The sequence below is a fragment of the Chelmon rostratus genome, chromosome 11 (genome assembly GCF_017976325.1).
Source record: "Chelmon rostratus isolate fCheRos1 chromosome 11, fCheRos1.pri, whole genome shotgun sequence".
NCBI classification, from domain to species: domain Eukaryota; kingdom Metazoa; phylum Chordata; class Actinopteri; order Chaetodontiformes; family Chaetodontidae; genus Chelmon; species Chelmon rostratus.
The window spans coordinates 62794-81046 of NC_055668.1; the positions used below are offsets into that span (position 1 = coordinate 62794).

Here is an 18253-nt window from a genome sequence, read left to right on the forward strand (position 1 = left end):
TTAAACTGTTTCCAAATAAAATGTATTATTATTATTATTATTATTATTATCACTGTGTCACCAGTGGTACTGAACACTCGTTCAGAGGGGACGCTTGTTGCGTCGTGCTGCCGACGTACTTGATAGCCGCACGGCATTGTTTGCAAATTGCGTGCGTCTTGTCTAGCTGACCCCCCGCTTAAAAAAAACCCAAAATATGCCACACGTTTGATTAATGTGTCTTTTTTGGTGCATTAAATATCTCGTCGCGGCTATCGTCTTTCTCGTTTGCCTCGTTTGTCTGTTGCGTACAACACCTGCTTGCGTCACTGCCTGGGGACGCGATGGTGCATTCAGGTTGCCTTGAAAATACTAGAACATGAAATAGTCGATTTAACAATGGGATTTGCCGGTGTAGACAGGCTAGAAGAGATGCACCGCGAATTCACCCGTAAATTATATCCGATGCACGTTCATTCTACCGGTGCAGTCGCATCGCAAACGTTTATATCGGACCACCAATATGAATCGGTGAATCTCCACATCCCTAGGTGGAATACAATTAACAAGTAACAAATGTACAAATAAACCTATTAGGAAACTGTACCACCAAACCTCAATCCCTCAGTCAAAATCCATCTGGAATTCAAAATTTGAGAATATTAAATGGAAGTCTGTATGGACGTTCAATCAGAAATTCTTTGTAACAAATAAAATCAAGGAAGTAGCTTTCAAAATATTACATTTACGTTACCTAACAAGTCATGTTCTCGTAAGATTTGGAGTTTTGGAGAGAAACTGTGTGTTCTGTAACCATGAGACGGAATCTATTTGCCATTTATTTTTTGAATGTCTCCATTGTCGAACATTTTGGTCAAAGGTAGAGCAGTTTTACAATGTACAGACTGGCTCCAACATTCGACTGAGGAAAAATTATGTTTTATTTTTTTTATGAAAATAGGACTAGCGATCATCAAAGGAGTTACATCCTGAATTTACTCATACTGTACGGCAAGTATTATATTCACAAATGCAAGTGGAGTCAAAAACCTCCAAAAAAACAGTTTATAAAGGAAGTAGAGTTTTATATGACCTCCTTACACAACGTAAAAGATAAAAGAGCAATGAAGACTGTGGACATTTGCAAATCCTTCAATATGTTTAATTAATTTTCTCAGATATGGTACCCTAAGCGTTTATGTATATATGTACATTTGTATATAATGTATACACTGGTGTTTGTATTTATATTGTAATGTATATATGGTATGGTGGACACTTATCAATAAATAAATAAAAAGGAGCGAGGACGGCCCTCGGAGGAGCCATGAGCAAGGATACATCACTGAGAGAGACGTAGCTGGAGACAGAGTTTGGTTTACTACTGTTATTTCTACTGATTTATAAAAGTCCCGCAGCAGCTGATTTCTGCTTTCAGCGTCATACATTAAAACATCTGTCTCCAGTTTTGTCTCCACTAAGCAGTCTTTTATCTACAACCTGTTCTAACACTAACACATCGGCCTGTCGTCACTTGTTCTGCGTGTTATCTGAGTGAAATAATGTGTTTCATGGTTTGTAGGTTTCCCTTCACTGACAGCTCTGAAATGTGTCTCATTGAACAGGGAAAGAAGACACAGCGAGGCTGATAAAGTTCAGGTCAGAAAATGACCACCTGTTCACCCGAAAGAGATGTCCAGCCAAGAATGAACTCATTAATTCTCATGTGTGTTAATAAAAGTGTTTCATATTTATTTGCTAGTGCTGGAGACTTTTTTTAAAATAATGTAAATATAAGTGTAAAATGTAAATATATCGAGGGCAGGGGGTGGTGGGGGTGTGAATATAACAGTAACTGCAGCAGATCCAGCTTTGTCGTGTCATCAGAAACAGACGTCGTTTCACGTGACGCTTCAGAGGAAAGGACGTCTCAATTCTCATAAAACATATTTCCTCATTTCTTCTCTCCTTGCGTGGTTTCCTTGTGTCCTCTCATGCATCCCCGGTGGGAGGGACTAAGACGCAAGTGATGGAAACGAGGATGCAATTTTGAGAAATGGGATGTACCCTAGGGCTTGTCGTACAAATGGCTTTACGTGATTTTTACGACACTGAATTGCGTCTTACGGCAAAATATGGCGCCACACACGTTCATGGGAGAATAAGACGTTGACTTGAAAACTGTCTGTTTTTTTTCCTTCTTTTCGTTCACAGCTGTCCGTTGTGCTCATGTACAATTACTGAGGAGCAGGAGAGGGTGTATGAAGTAAAATGGCAGCACAGGGAGGCGACTTGTTCCAGGAGAAGATCAGCAGGTTACTCAGCAGACAGAATGGAAAACCAGTACTCAAACCCAACAGAACGCTGGCTTTGAGAGATGCTGTAGCTAACCGCAAACTGAAGAAAGGAGGTATGAAATTCTGTGTGATTGCTTGGTCTCTTCCGAGGTTTTCTCATTGTACTCGTATAGACTGTGGCATCTTATGTAGGTTGACTTTCACAAGGTCAGCAGTACCGTCATATGAAACCCGGACAGTCAATGTCCGGGTTTCACATGATGTGCAACTCAATATGTCACGACAAAGAGTGGATACATAATGCACAGTACACACTCTAACCACTAGATGAGTAAAATAAATAGGGGAGAGCTGGTATGAAAATGACACTTTTGAGAAAAACGTCATATTAGGCAACGTTACAGGCAGTAAGTAGAGATGGGATTTTATGGCTCTTTGAGGGGAACCGGATCTTGGTGAGCCATTCCTTTCAAAGAGCCGTACAAAAAACTGGCTCATTTGGCTCATTTTTATATTTATTTAAATTTAAGTTTTAAGAAGGCAGCCTGGCCTTAACTCGTTTTATCTTGGAAATAATCACTGGGAGGAATTTAGATATCCCACCGATATGAGTTTGAATTATTGTGAAATATTGATTATAACCTTATTTGACATGTGTGGATTAGATTTTAAATTCTGATCTGGATTGATTGTAAATATTCCACAGGGTGGCGCCATATCACTCTGCTTTGACAGTGACGTGAATTACCCTTTGTACAAATTCTGTGTATGTATGTAAACCATGACTTGAACACGTATAAACATTAAAAAACAAAGCAGGCTACAATGAATTTCTGTGAAAATTATTTGTGGAGCCTGACTTAAAAGATTTTTTGACAAATACTGCATTTAGCCTTACTGTCTGCCACGAGAGAAAAGTGCATCCAAATGCTGCTTCGTTTCCTTAATTGGCTCATTTTGTCGACGACGACAGACTGACTCTCCTCCTCCTCGTTTAGACCGCTCGCTGCAGGGGGCATTAACGTGTTTCTGTGTTGTTGTCTTTTGTTTGTGTCTGTTTGCCTGTTTGCTTTGTTACTGGCGCACTCATGTGAATATAATAGTGGAAAAACAATAATTTCGTTCTCTGTATTACTAACATAAATGTTCTTTTTCATTCAATGTCACAGTTGTGACAGGTAGCCATAGTGCTCTGTGCCCTCAGTATATGCCTCATGGGACCAGTGCAATAAGAACATTGCACCCACACCTAAGGCAAGAATGAGCTAAATGTTTCCACACACTATATGCGCACATCTACAGATGTTATGAATAAGGGCATGGTGACACATGCAAAAAAAAATTACATTAAATATTCGCCTCCCATTATTTTCCATTCCATGGGGGCTGGTCATGTGCGAGTCATGAATAGTTCCAAACAAATGAAACAAATATTTGTTTGGAATATTTATTTGTTTCTGACAGATGCATTACTTCTAGATATACAGTATTTAATGCATATAGATCAGGGGTGTCCAAACTTTTTTCACTGAGGGCCATATACAGAAAAATATAGGAGGGGCTGGGCCACTTTCTAGAGGTGAGGTATATAGCCTTACCTTTAGTGTATTTAAGTTAGAAAAATCAATTCAAAGTTGGTCAAAAATGCTGTATTGTTGAATACGGTTACAGAAAAAACTGCCTTCATCACAGCTTTCCATAAATGGATTTTTATTGACTTATCCAGAAAAAGAGCATTTTCTCAGAACAGCAGCCTCAGATTTCTTCTTAGTCAGGATGCTGATCCCCCACTGTACAGAGAAAGAACAATAAAGGGAAAAATAGGATGGGTACATTTCAAGCTTGTTATTTAAGTTATTTGGCCTATTAACACACCTATTAGCGTTTGTTAGAAACTGTTATCAAAGTTAGCAGACTGAATTGGACTTAATAACAGGAGTGCATATTATTATAGTAAGTTAATCTGGTGGGTCTCAGCTGCACTGGGTATTTAAATCGGTCGAGGCGCTGACCATCCAGCTGCAGTGCTGACCCGATGCCACTCGTGCCAAAAATCTGGAAAAATGTCACTTTGATCAAGGAGCGATCGAATCTGCATTAGTTGAGATCAGCTGATTTTGCACAGTGTGTGCGCTCTGCACAGCGATGTGTACTCTGTGTGTTAACAAGAAACACACGTATAAGAAAGAAAGTGGTGCGCATAAGCGGAGCAGTGACAGAACTGATATGGCATTATAGATATTTGTCATACTGTGCATGCATGCATGCTTGTTAACACATGGATACTATATTTTTAACTCAGCCAAAGTGGGAATGGCATTGCACTCAGTGGGAGCAGTGATGCTGCCTAGAGCCTTCTACCTGGCATTTCTTTGGTTCTGCCATGTTTGGTAACCTGGGGTAAATTTGTTCTGTGATTGTCCTTTTTTGGTGGGGCAGCAGCCTTGTTCAACAGTACACTCCCCCTGGTGTTAAAACTAAGAAGTGCAATACACTCCGGCAAACATTTGAAGAGTGGGCCATATTCTGTTTATTCTGTTTATTCGACTGGTAAAATTTCTTGCGGGCCAATTAAAAATGGACTGGGGGCTGCTGTTGGCCCGCGGGCCATAGTTTGGACACCCCTGATGAAGATGTACAGCAAAGACAGAGAAACATAAAGAAGGGAATATGAAATTAATCATTCCTTGATTGACGAGTCTATCAGATCTTGGGCTATCCCCACAAGCAAATAGTTTGAAGAACGTCAGTGTTGATGGCAGTGCCCAGTGCCCTGATTATATTCTTGAAGCCCTACATCAGAATGAACATATTAGGGAGTCATAGTAGTTCAAAGAAACAAAACGGTAGAGAGACTTTTTTAATTTTCAGCATTATGAGGATGATTTCACAACATGCACTGACAGGGAAGCAGCATGTAAAAAAGGCCAATGCCCTTTTTATTTGCGTATTTAGTGACCAAAACAGCTGGCAGAGAAAACATCACTGCTTCTCTTTTTGGAAGTTTATGCCTGTGATTGTCATTGGATGAACATCAAGAAGGTCAGCATATTTGATATACATGGGGAAAAAAATGGGAAATCGTGTGGGTGCCTTACACATTAGCATGACTGAAGGAATTCTGGGACCACCTATGTGGGTTTCAAAACAGTTGAAAATAAGCACCCCTTCTCCCCTACTCTGGTGTTAGTTTGGGCTACATGACACTCAAATACACCCATGTCGTTGCTTGACCAACAGGTGCATGTTCAGCCTTGCTAACTTGCTAAATGCTAAAATGCACATGGTGTGATTTCTGCATTCACGGAGGAACTTAATTAATCCACGTATGTGAGTCCTTTCTGCTGTTGCTGACAATTATTCCTGACAGTTTTTGACTGCAGAGCCTCTTCCAGTTCCAAGCACCAAGTGTTCAAAGACTTTGTGAAGTGCAGTGGGATAGGGATGCTGAGCGAACTGGTTATGTTACTATATATAATTGATAATGAGCTAGCAGAGAAGGTGGACCTAAGGGGAAGGGGTGAGAAGTAAAGCCAGCAGACCAAGGCAGAGGGCATGAGTAACAGGACCCTGCTTTTATAGACTTGGTACACTGGGTCCACAAGGCACTAATCAACATTACTGCCCAACAATGAAGTGTGTGCAATGTATGGAAATACAAAGACACTGCTGAATAATACCAGTGGGGGTCATTACAAAGGGTAAACCTGAACGTTTTTTCTCCACAGAGGCAACCTGTGTCACAGAGATGTCAGTCTTGATGGCCTGTTGGAAGCAAAATAACTTTGTGGACAGTCTCTGCTCTAATGAGATGAAGGCTTTTTACACATGTGTTGAAAAGGCTCAGGTATGTCCACACACACAGTAATGCAACTAACCTTCACCTGAACTGGTTTGTGCTGACAAGTATGTTCAGTTCAAAATAAGATGAGCGGATGTATGCATGATTGTACAGGAAAATTTCTTGTATTTGTAGACGGTACATGAAAATATGGCAAATGCATGTCAAATAACCAGATGTGACAAACTAAAACTTGAATAATGTATTTTCTAGGTTTTTAATTATATCTTGCTCACAGTCATTCATTGATTTGGAAAACTTTTCCTTTTTATAATAATATTGATGAGATTATATCCTCATGATATGATTTTACTGAACTTTGATAAATGCTATTTAATTATCGCTCCCTTGGTACAGGCATGATAACTGTCCAGTGCACAATAGAGACTTTTGTTTTCTCCTCACGGGGGATTCTGTACATTCACGTCACCAGTGGTGGAAAACACTGGATTTGTCTCAATGCCCACACTTGAGCACTTAAGTGTGCATTCATGCACTTTTCCTAGTACCACTTCTAGTGTATCCCACCATGATCTACTGAGCTACAGCAGTCCAGATTTGGGCAGTAATGTTTCAATAGTCTGGTTTTAGGACAGCCAATAATCAACAGACATGAATAAGCCTAAGGGTATGACCTGTGGAATTCGGCATGAATTGTACTGTGGTGTATTGAAGGGATAATGTGGTTGCGACCAGCACATTTGTCACAGGGTTACGTCCAAATGAATATGGATGTGTTTAATGCTATACCATTGTGTCGTACAATTGTGGTGTGTTGTGCTGCTTTGTTGCCTGGCTTAACTATTTAAACTCCAAAAAGACAGTGTTCAGTGATAAAGTGCACAATATTACATTTCATTCCCCAAATTTATATATAGAAAAACAGTGTTTCAGAAAACAATAGGGATGCACGATAACTGTTTTTTAAAACCGATACCGATAACCGTAACTTTCAGCTCCTAAAGGCCGATACCGATAACCGATAACACACACATATACCTAACATCATGACATCAATACCACAAACAAAACCAAAAACAGCGGCGCACAGTGAGAGGCGGTTGCTACCAACGTATGTGTTTACTTTCAGAGCCGCTGCACAGTGAGAGATGTGACAGACAAGTAGGCTCATTTCAAATCAATAAAATGTGTTTTAGTCACTATTTTATGTCACATTATTGAATGCTTTAGTAGAAAGCCGTGTTCTAAGCGGGATAACGTATAGTGAGCAGGTTCCTATGGAGAAATAAACCCCACCGCTTCGCACCGGGCTTCTATGTCATTCTGAAGAAAGATACAATATCCCTTACTTAGACCTATCTATGTAAACAAACTGAAAAAAGGGCAGTCCATAGTAAGGCAAGCGCCATCATGTCCATGATTAAATCTTCAATAACCTTAGCCCGTGGGTCATTTTTGGCAAATTTCTTGGATTTTTCGAAAGCCTCGCCTACGTGTGTCAGTCCCGGTGGCTTCTTTGCAGTCGTTTTCAGAAACTTTGAAGAAGTCTGAACACTGTTTTCATAAGCACGCTGTGCCACATGCTGCATTCACGGTGTAACGTACATTCCCCCGTTCCCTCGTTTGGTAGTCGTTCTTTCGGCCAGCCTTTTTAAGTTCATGTTTCTATTCCTTATGTGTAACATGTGTAAAAATGCTGCGAATGTTAATTCAAGTCAGCAACTACCAAAATTATGACCCGAGTTATCGAGTTGTTTTCTGGCATGAGGAGGTATTCTTGATTTTTGGAGTTTTTCTGATTATGCCAACGTCACATGAACACAGCATTCACTGCAGGCCAGCCGGGTCTCATAGTGGGAGCGAGGCACTGCCGTGCTGACAAAAACACATATGTTATCTGGGCTGTTCGTCATGATATTGGACTTATCGGACTGACGTCATGATTTCCTGTTATCGGCCCGATAACTATCGTGCACCCCTAGAAAACAAGTTAAAAGAAGTGGTAGAAGAAGTGTTTGATCACTTACTAAGGTAACCGTAGCAACACTACAATGTAAAAATATGCAACATTTGTATGTGAAATATTAATTTCCAAAGTGACCAGTAACTGTAGCTGTCAGATTAATGTAGCATAGTATAAAGTACAATATTTCCCTCTGAAATAGAGTGGAATAGAAGTATGAAGTATCATAAAATGGGGTCACTCACGTACAGAAGTACCTCAAATTTGTACTTAAACACATATAATATAAATAAATACCTGTCAATCTCACGCTCAATCCTTCTCTCACCGATGAAAACACAGAAATTAACAAATTTACAGGAAAAACTGAGAGACTTGGAAGAAATACATATAACAAATAAAGAACCACCCATTGTACAACAAATCAGGGACATCAAACAGGCAATAGATAAAATATTAGGTGAGGAGGTGGAGAAAAACATAAGGTTCATGAAACGAGAAAAGATATTATGAGGCTGGCCCAAGAGCAACAAAACTGTTGGCTTGGAGACTTAGAAAACAACAAGCAGAAAATACTATACACAAGATTAGAGACCCTATCACAAAGAAAATCACACATACTTTAGATGGTATACAAAAAGCATTTGAAAGATATTACAAATCCTTATATTCCCAATCAAAACAGACTGATAAACATACAGTTATTGATTTTCCAAGGCTTTTAGATCTCCCCATGCTAGGCAAAGATACCAACGACAAACTCACCTCACCAATAACAAAGGAGGAAATAAGCGCAGCTATCTCAAGTTTAAACACTAATAAATCACCTGGCACAGATGGTTTTCCCCCTGAATGGTATAAGTCAATGAAAGATCACCTGCTTCCATTATTAGAACCCAGTTTTAACTATATTTTTAAAGGAGGCTCTCTCCCTCCCTCCTGGAATGAGGCCTTTATATCAGTGATCCCCAAAGAGGGACTGTAAAGGATATAGACCCGTTAGTGTCTTAAACTCAGACTACAAATTATATGCCACAATTTTAACAAAAAGATTGGAATCGGTAATGCCACTGTTAATAGACAAGGACCAAACAGGATTCATAAAAAATAGACAAACACAAGACAATATAAGAAGAGCCCTACATATCATCGAACAGATTAGTAAAGACCAAACGAATGCCATTATTCTCAGCTTAGATGCTGAAAAAGCTTTTGATTCTGTTGGATGGGTATTTTTATATCTAGTGATGGAGAAATTCGGCTTCAGCAAGGATTTTACACATTGTATTCAGGCACTTTACTCCTCCCCTACTGCAAGGATTACGGTTAATGGAAGTTTGTCTGATTCTATAACTTTACAACGTGGCTGCAGACAGGGCTGCCCTCTCAGCCCTTACCTATTTAATTTATTCATCGAACCTCTAGCTCAAGCAATACGCCAGGAGACAGGACTAAATGGAATTTTTGTGGGAGGAGAAGAGTATAAGATAAGTCTGTATGCGGACGACGTATTCATTACAATAAAAGATCCTAATTCAGGCCTGCCGCTACTAATGAAAATGCTAGAAACATATGGGGAATATTCAGGGTACGTCCTGAATGTACATAAAACACAGGTTATGATATTTAATTACACTCCTACTGAAGAACTCAGCGTAAAGTATAATTTTAAGTGGAATTCTTCCTATATTAAATATCTTGGTGTGAATCTACCCAACGACATATCACAATTATTCAGTTGTAGTTATAGTGGTGTCACCAAAAAGATATACGAAGACCTCGATGGGTGGGGCTTGCTGCCTCTTGACTTCGGTAGCAGAATTAGATCAATAAAAATGAATATTCTCCCGAGGTTATTATATCTCTTTTTATCATTACCAGTAGATATTCCTCCGCAACAATTCAGAGAATGGGATAAACATATCTCTCGATTTATATGGAATAAACAGAGACCAAGGGTTAAACTTTCTACACTTAAGCTTCCGAAGGAGAGGGGTGGCAGAGCCCTCCCATCTGTAAGGGATTATTATTTGGCTGCCCAACTGAGATCCCTTGTGTGCTGGTGTAACCCATCATATGTAGCTAAATGGAAAGCCATGGAATTTTCTCTAACAGCTGCACCGATACAATCTCTGCTAGGGTGCGCAGGAATGGATAAAAAAATTCTACTGACAGAGAGCCAATGGGTGAACTGTTCACTCAAGGTGTGGAGAGAAGTGGCCAAAAAATTTGAACTCCAAAAAGAGATAAAACTACTAAGATGGCCAGCATATGACCCTGAATTTATACCGGCATCACAAGATCATAGATACAGACAATGGACTTATTATGGTGTTACTGCTGTATGTACAATTGTTAAAAAAGGGGAACTTAACAGCTTTAGTAATTTATGTCAGATGTATGGACTGGGCAGTCAAGACCTTTTCAGGTATTTACAGTTTCGCAATTATTTTAGTAAGAAAATTAAAGGTTGTAATCCAGCAGAGTCCCCAGCACTAATTCAGGTATTTATGGATGCATACAACTCTGGGAATGTTAAAGGACTTATAAGCAAGTTATATCATGGCATCATTTTACTGAATAAGGACAATACAGACTATGTGAAACATCGATGGGAAAAGGAGTTGAACATTGTAATAACAGAGGACATGTGGCTTAAAGCCTGGGAAACCCAGTCATCTTCTACCAACTCCTGGATCTGGAGGGACTTCTGTTGGAAAAGTTTAATTCGTTTTTTTATAACTCCCAAGCAGAAGTCTAAACAAACTGGAATACAACTGGCCTGCTGGAGAGACTGTGGAGAGACCATGGCAGACCAGACTCATGTCTTCTGGCCCTGCCCTCCCATCCAGATTTTCTGGAAGGAAGTGGCTAAAATTATGTCAAAGGTTCTGTGTTTTGACATCGATATATCATTTTCAACTCTTTATCTGGGAAATATTTCTCATGGACAGTTAAATAGAACAGATAATTACCTTTTCAAGGTTCTGCAGGCAGCAAGTAAGAAAGCCATTACGAAATGTTGGCTCCAGAAAAACGCCCCCACCAGTGATATCTTTGTTAATATAGTAAAACAACTATATGTTCTTGAACAAATGACATACTCAATCCGACTTCAAAAAGATCTGGGTAAGAAACGATGGCAGAAATGGACTGTTTATCCTTTGGAGGTATTGACTATACCCCCGGACCCTGGCTGTTTGTTCAGTTGTTATTTGCTTTATTGAAAAAATGAAAATACCAATAGAGTTGAAACCAAAAGAGTTTCAAAAAAAAAAAAATCCTTCTCTCACTCATGAAGAAGACCCCAAGATACTTGAACTCCTCCACTTGAGGCAGGAGCTCTCCCCCAACCCAGAAGGGGCAAGTCACCCTTTTCCGGTCGAGAACCACGGCCTCGGACTTGGAGGTGCTGATTCTCATCCCAGCCACTTCGCACTCAGCTGCAAACCGCCCCAACACATGCTGGAGAGATGAGCAGAGATGAGATCCTTTGGTCCCCAAACCAGACTCCCTCCGGCCCATGGCTGCACCTAGAAATTCTGTCCATAAAAATTATGAACAGAACCGGTGACAAGGGGCAGCCCTGTCGAAGTCCAACATGCACTGGGAACAGGTCTGACTTACTGCCGGCAATGTAAACCAAGCTCCTGCTCCGGTCATACAGAGACCGGACGGCCCGTAGTAGAGGGCCCCGGACTCCGTACTCCCGAAGCACTTCCCACAGAATGCCACGAGGGACACGGTTGAATACATTCTCCAAGTTCACAAAACACATGTGGACTGGTTGGGCAAACTCCCACGAACCCTCAAGCACCCTGCAGAGGGTGTAGAGCTGGTCCAGTGTTCCACGACCAGGACAAAAACCGCATTGTTCCTCTTGACACCGAGGTTTGACTATCGACCAAATTCTCCTCTCCAGTACCCTGGAATAGACTTTAGCAGGGAGGCTAAGGAGTGTGATCCCCCGTAGTTGGAGCACACCCTCCGGTCCCCCTTCTTAAATAGTGGGACCACCACCCCGGTCTGCCAGTCCACCCTGCTATTGTCCCCAGTTGCAGAGGCTTGTCAACAGCTCCCCACCTCCACTGTAAACAGTATTGGCAGGGTACTGCTTCCCCCTTCCGAGGCGCCGACGGTTTGCCAGAATCTTTTTGTGGCCGACCGATACTCCTCCACCATGGCCTCCCCGAACTTTTCCCACACCACAGTTTTTTCTTCCACAACCCCGCGGGCCGCAGCATGCTTTCCTGCTGGTACCCGTCAGCTGCCTCAGGAGTCCCACGAACCAACCACGCTTCGATAGGACTCCTTCTTCAGCTTGACGGCATCCCTTACTTCCCGGTGTCCACCACCGGGTTTGGGGATTGCCACCACGACAGGCACCAGAGACCTTACGGCCACTGCTCTGAACAGCTGCGTCAACAATGGAGGTGGAGAACATTTGGACTCAATGTCTCCAACCTCCATCCAACTAACCACCAGGTGGTGATCAGTTGACAGCTCAGCCCCTCTCTTCACCTGAGTGTCCAAGACATACGGCCGAAGGTCAGATGACACAACTACGAAGTCGATCATTGACCTCTGGCCTAGAGTGTCCTGGTGCCACGTGCACTGATGGACGCCCTCAAGCCCAGCCACCAGGCACTCGCCTGCAAACCCCCACCCCAGGCCTGGCTCCAGGGTGGTGCCCCGGTAACACCAGTCCAGGCGACGTAGTGTTTTTTATATCTTTCATTGGGGGCTGTGGAACCACTCTTAGTCTGACCCATCACCTAGGACCTGTTTGCCTTGGGAGACCCTACCAGGGGCAATAAGCCCAGAACAACATAGCTCTTAAGATCATTTGAGTACTCAAACCCCTCCACCACAATAAGGTGGCGGTTCAAGGAGGGGACTTCAACACAGTGCTTTAGTAAATATGCTCCATTCCAGACAAGGCCGGTGATTTCATCAGCAGTGCATTTTAGAAGCAGCTCTCGGCTCTGCTCCACAGATAATACATGCCTAGTCCTTTTTTTGATGGTAGCTGCATTAAGCTGCACAGAGCAGATCGAGCCAGGCAGAAAGCAAGACATAGAAATGAACCATAGAATCCAGTCAATTGTTAAAATATATAATTATTTATGCATCGTTGGGACATCGTTGGTTCTATTCTCATCATTTGGAAATACATAGAGCGCAGAAGGGGCAACAGCTAGTATTGTCTAAATGGCCAAGAAGCAGAAGATCATTCCATTGAAAAGTCAGCCATTGAAAAATGAGGATGAAATAATTTTAAAGGGACTATAAAATGCAAGTATTTACTGAAGTAACGTTTTTGTACGAAAATGCATTATGTTATTTTTTTCCCTTGTTGGCTGTTGATAATTTTTTTGTAGCTCACAGGCTAAAAGGAGGGCATTTGGCCAATAACCTCTGTTGATGACCTTTTGATTCTATGTGGTCGAATATCTTTTATGCTGTTGCATATAACAAAGCTTTTTATTATGAGAACAATAAGCATTAATGTAGCAGGTTCCAATACTTCTAACTTTTCTGTCATGCTCAGGATAGTTTCCATGGGCAAACAAAAAAACAAGTGGTGCTCTCTAAAAACTGTCTCAACCTCTCATTACTCACTTCACAACATTATTAACAAACCACTTACTATGAGCCATGTTTTCTGCTTATTTGTCATTTGGTGGGACTGGACTATTCTCATGCACCAGAGGGTTTGTTGCACAAAACCATGCAGGACGCTGTCCTTTGAAACTGCTAAGGGCAGGCACTCCAAAGAATACTTGGAAGGTGAATGGATGAACCATCTACAGCTCCGGAAAAAAATTAAGAGACCACTGCAATTTTTTCTGATATCAGAATCTCTACATGTATGACAGCCATTCCATTCCAGTGTCTGTTGAATTCCACTACAAGCACACCTCATTCTACTTAATGAGGTACTGATAAGGTCATCACCTGAACCAAATAACAAGGAAAAGTATGAAAAACACTGCTGTGGTCATCACTATCCTCTTGCAATAGGACCAGCTGGATGGCAAAAACAGTGCTAGTAGTACCTTAAAAGTAATTGGAATCCAAAAAAATAATGATTGGGCATGCCAAAAGACTTGAAAAGAAAAGTTTTGAGTGAGAAAAAGAAGGGTTCGATTCTGGCTTTACTGGCAGAGGGATACAGTGAGCGTTAGGTTGCTTCAATCCTTAAAATTTCTATGCCGGCAGTTCATAAGAACAAGGTCAAGCAGCAGACATTGGGGACAACAAAGCTACAGACCGGCAGAGGGCGACAATGACTCTCCACTAGGGTTGTATATCTCCACCACTGAGGTCGATTCGGTATGCATCTCGATGCGCTGACACCGATACGATACAGTTACGATACACTGAAGCTCCCATCGATACAATGCGATACGATTCACTCCTGCTCACGATACGATGCGATTCAAAAATGATTTGATAACGATATGACTTAACTATAAAAGGATGTTTCGATATGATGTGATCATTCAATACAGTTAGTTGCAGTATGAGAGAGTAATAGTAACATCAGGGTTTTTTTTACCTCAATAGCACAATTCTGCTTTACTCTCTGTATCGATTTGCGGGATGTATCTAATATTTGTTTTTTTATGGAGTAACCAATAAATCATATTTTTAAAAAAGACATATTTCAGTAGACAGAGCATTCAATTGTATTTATAATTAGCACTCCTAACTCCCAATTATGTTCTCTGTCTCTATAATTATACAAAATGTATAAAACTTTACAGTTAAACTGTTTCAGAAAGCACAGTATTAACAATGTGAATAGTGCAAATAACATGACCAGCAACACATACGACTGTCTGCCAGAATGATGTGCTTGTTTCAGTAAGTTGACTGATTTCTTACAAAGAATGAAAATCAAATAACAATATTCTGCTTGTATTTATCTTGTGTTATTTGTGTTTTACCCGCTCTGTAAAGTGTCCTTGAGTGTTCTGAAAGGCGCTTCCAAATAAAATGTATTATTATTATTATTATTATTATTACTGTGTCACCAGTGGTACTGAACACTCGTTCAGAGGGGACGCTTGTTGCGTCGTGCTGCCGACGTACTTGATAGCCGCACGGCATTGTTTGCAAATTGCGTGCGTCTTGTCTAGCTGACCCCCCGCTTAAAAAAAACCCAAAATATTGCCACACGTTTGATTAATGTGTCTTTTTTGGTGCATTAAATATCTCGTCGCGGCTATCGTCTTTCTCGTTTGCCTCGTTTGTCTGTTGCGTACAACACCTGCTTGCGTCACTGCCTGGGGACGCGATGGTGCATTCAGGTTGCCTTGAAAATACTAGAACATGAAATAGTCGATTTAACAATGGGATTTGCCGGTGTAGACAGGCTAGAAGAGATGCACTGCGAATTCACCCGTAAATTATATCCGATGCACGTTCATTCTACCGGTGCAGTCGCATCGCAAACGTTTATATCGGACCACCGATATGAATCGGTGAATCTCCACATCCCTACTCTCCACTGATTGGGATGACCTTCAACTCATTTGAATGTCTCTCTGCAACTGTAGGATGACATCAAGTGACCTACAAAAAGGATGGCAAATGACAGCTGGGGTGAAGTGCACAGCGAGAGCGGTTCAAAAGAGGCTCCTACGGGCAGGGCTGAAGTCGTGTAAAGCTAGAAAAAAGCACTTTGTCAATGAGAGGCAAAGAAGAGCCAGACTGAAGTTTACAAGTTCAAGCAGATTCGTCTTTGCGAAGGATGCATGAATCAAAGAACAAGGTTATCCTGGAAAAAAAACTTGCTTCCTTCTGCTCTGACAAAGTTCCCCAACTCTTAGGATTGTTTTTTTTTTCAGCAGGACAATGCTCCATGCCACACAGCTAGGTCAATCAAGGTGTGGATGAAGGACCACCAGATCAAGATCCTGTCATGGCCAGCCCAATCCCCAGACCTGAACCCCACTGAAAACCTGTGGAATGTGAGCAAAAGCAAGATGAATGGTCACAAGCCATCAAACAAAGCAGAGCTGCTTGAAATGTTTGCGCCAGGAGTGGCATAAAGCCACCAAACAGCAATGTGAAAGACTTGTGGAGAGCATGCCAAGGTGCATGAAAGCTGTGATTGAAAATCAGGGTTTATCAGAGAAGCTGATAATTTTGTAGTGGTCACTGTCACGGGCCAACTTCAATAAGACTTCAATAATATTAACAAACCATATGACGTGGCAGGAGAGCAAAACTTGGTGAAGCCAGTTGGGAGAACAGCGACACCAAGACATCTTTTCCATTGAGAAAACCTGCAGACGCTGTCTTTGCTCTTCTATTGCTGAAGAAATACTCTTCAGTCCTGATATTACTGATGCTATAGCAGCATCTGTGCTAACCTTTTTAGGAGCCTCCATTGTCGTTTTTGAATAAATAGTAACCTCTCTCTCTGTGGACTCACCTAAGCAACGCCCACCTCTAGCTGCCAGTTGTTTCTCATTGGACGCTGATCAGTCCAATCCACTGTTTGGCCACAAACACACAACTTTAAGCTTGGCAATGGATTTTCAGCTCCCATGATCTCGCGATCTAGCAAATCCAGGTGCCTCAGATGGTAAGCACTGGACAACAGGTGTCACTTACTATGGAAACATGGCAAGTTAGCCAGGGGGTAGGGTGGCTAACTGTCTAACTTGTATCAGACTGATCTAACAGAAAAATGAAGCCTTGCATAAACACTGCAGAACAGTCTAAAATCTCTGTGAAGCTGGCCCCAGATCTCACAGTTTCAGCGATCTTGAGAAGTCTCTCCACAGAAGAAATGACAGTATTTGTATTTGGTCCCTACAGAAAAAGAAGGATATACCAAGAATGTCCTCATGATTTTCACATTTAGATGTGTTTGCTGACGTCATGCAGAGATTCTGTGTGGTGAAGCACATTTAATCATTCTTGGCTTCCAATGTGCAAAAGTTTCCTAGTTGTACTTAACAAACACATTACTATATGAAAAAGCACTTGTAACAAATCATCCTCTTCTTTCACAGGCTGCCATGAGGAATAAGTCTGACCAAACCAGCATCCAGGGGGGGCGTTTGCACCCAAAACAAGCCACAACCCTGCTGAAGAGATATCCCAACCTGCGCAATGAGATCTAGGAAACAAATGTTTCAATGAATAAGCCATACAGGTGCAGGGTAAAAAGAGGCCATCAGACTCTTGTAACTCTGTTTCATCATGGCAAGCTGTTGTCCAGAGTTGTCAACAGCTTTTTGATCCAATATACATTTATTAAATAATTAAATCCAGGAGCATAACAATGAGAAACGCACTGCACTACACTTTCAGTATGTAATATCAGAATGCTAAAGTTTATTCAATCATTTCATATTGCTGCTGTAATGGTACACCCTTTGTATTCACAACACACTGTGTTTTATGGTTTGAAATATAATGTGACTTTCTCCTCATGTCCCAAATTGGCCCTGATGAAAGTTATGCCATTTTGTCTCAGTCCATTTTTGCAGAGTGGTCTCATTCATTGCAGAGATGTTATTAGTGGGTGTGATGGAATTATTCTCCTTAGGTTCCATGGCTCCTGGCTCGGAGTTTCCTGTTATCGCTGAACACTTCTATGGTTTGTCGTGCTTGCGGCTAAGATTGACATTTAAATAAAATCAGCCAAACTCAGACAGATAACGTTAGACACAGTACTAGTAAGAAAAGATCAGTTTGGTTGTTTAGAATATTCCTGAATGCATTTCAGTTGCTTAGGCCTTAATCTGTCCTCACCATGTGCTTAACTGGTGCTCCAAACTCACACCAGTATTACTCTACTGACTAATAATATTTTGTTAAAGGTATGTTGTGTTATTTAAGAAGTCTTCCAGTGTTGCATTTTTCTGATCTCTTTTGTCAGATGACTGCCAAACAAGCAGCCTTTTCAATGCAAGAAGGCTCCAAATTCACATAACACAAGCATCATGTATGTTTAGAGTTTGTCTCCTGCTTTGACTTTCTAACAGTTCTTGTAATAAAGAGCTACTGAATGCATGGGTATTGAATAGTCTGCATCAATCAAAAGCAAGGGTATGGTTATTTAAATGGGTACTTAATGTTGTATTGCACTTTCATAAAGTTGCTACTAAGCAACGTGCTGGCCTGACCATCTGAAACAACTGGGGATCTAGTGTCTTGCCCAGGATGAGATGGGGACTGAACCAAAGT

The 18253-nt window shown here is 41.3% G+C and overlaps 1 protein-coding gene across 1 annotated transcript; it reads left to right on the forward strand.

Moving 5' to 3' along the window:
- Positions 1 to 2113: 2113 nt before the first annotated feature.
- Positions 2114 to 18079, forward strand: chchd1 (coiled-coil-helix-coiled-coil-helix domain containing 1). The gene is made up of 3 exons (XM_041947767.1): positions 2114 to 2389; positions 6005 to 6123; positions 17074 to 18079. Exons 1-3 carry the CDS (start codon positions 2251 to 2253, stop codon positions 17182 to 17184), a joined length of 369 nt encoding a protein of 122 aa, XP_041803701.1. The 5' UTR covers positions 2114 to 2250; the 3' UTR covers positions 17185 to 18079.
- The last annotated feature ends 174 nt before the right edge of the window (positions 18080 to 18253 follow it).

Excerpts from the sequence above, each read along its gene's own strand:
- chchd1 (XM_041947767.1), top strand. The coding sequence starts at position 2,251 with ATGGCAGCACAGGGAGGCGACTTGTTCCAGGAGAAGATCAGCAGGTTA. Across the intron at positions 2,390-6,004 it reads CCGCAAACTGAAGAAAGGAG|AGGCAACCTGTGTCACAGAG; the intron begins GTATGAAATTCT and ends TTTTCTCCACAG. Across the intron at positions 6,124-17,073 it reads CATGTGTTGAAAAGGCTCAG|GCTGCCATGAGGAATAAGTC; the intron begins GTATGTCCACAC and ends CTTCTTTCACAG.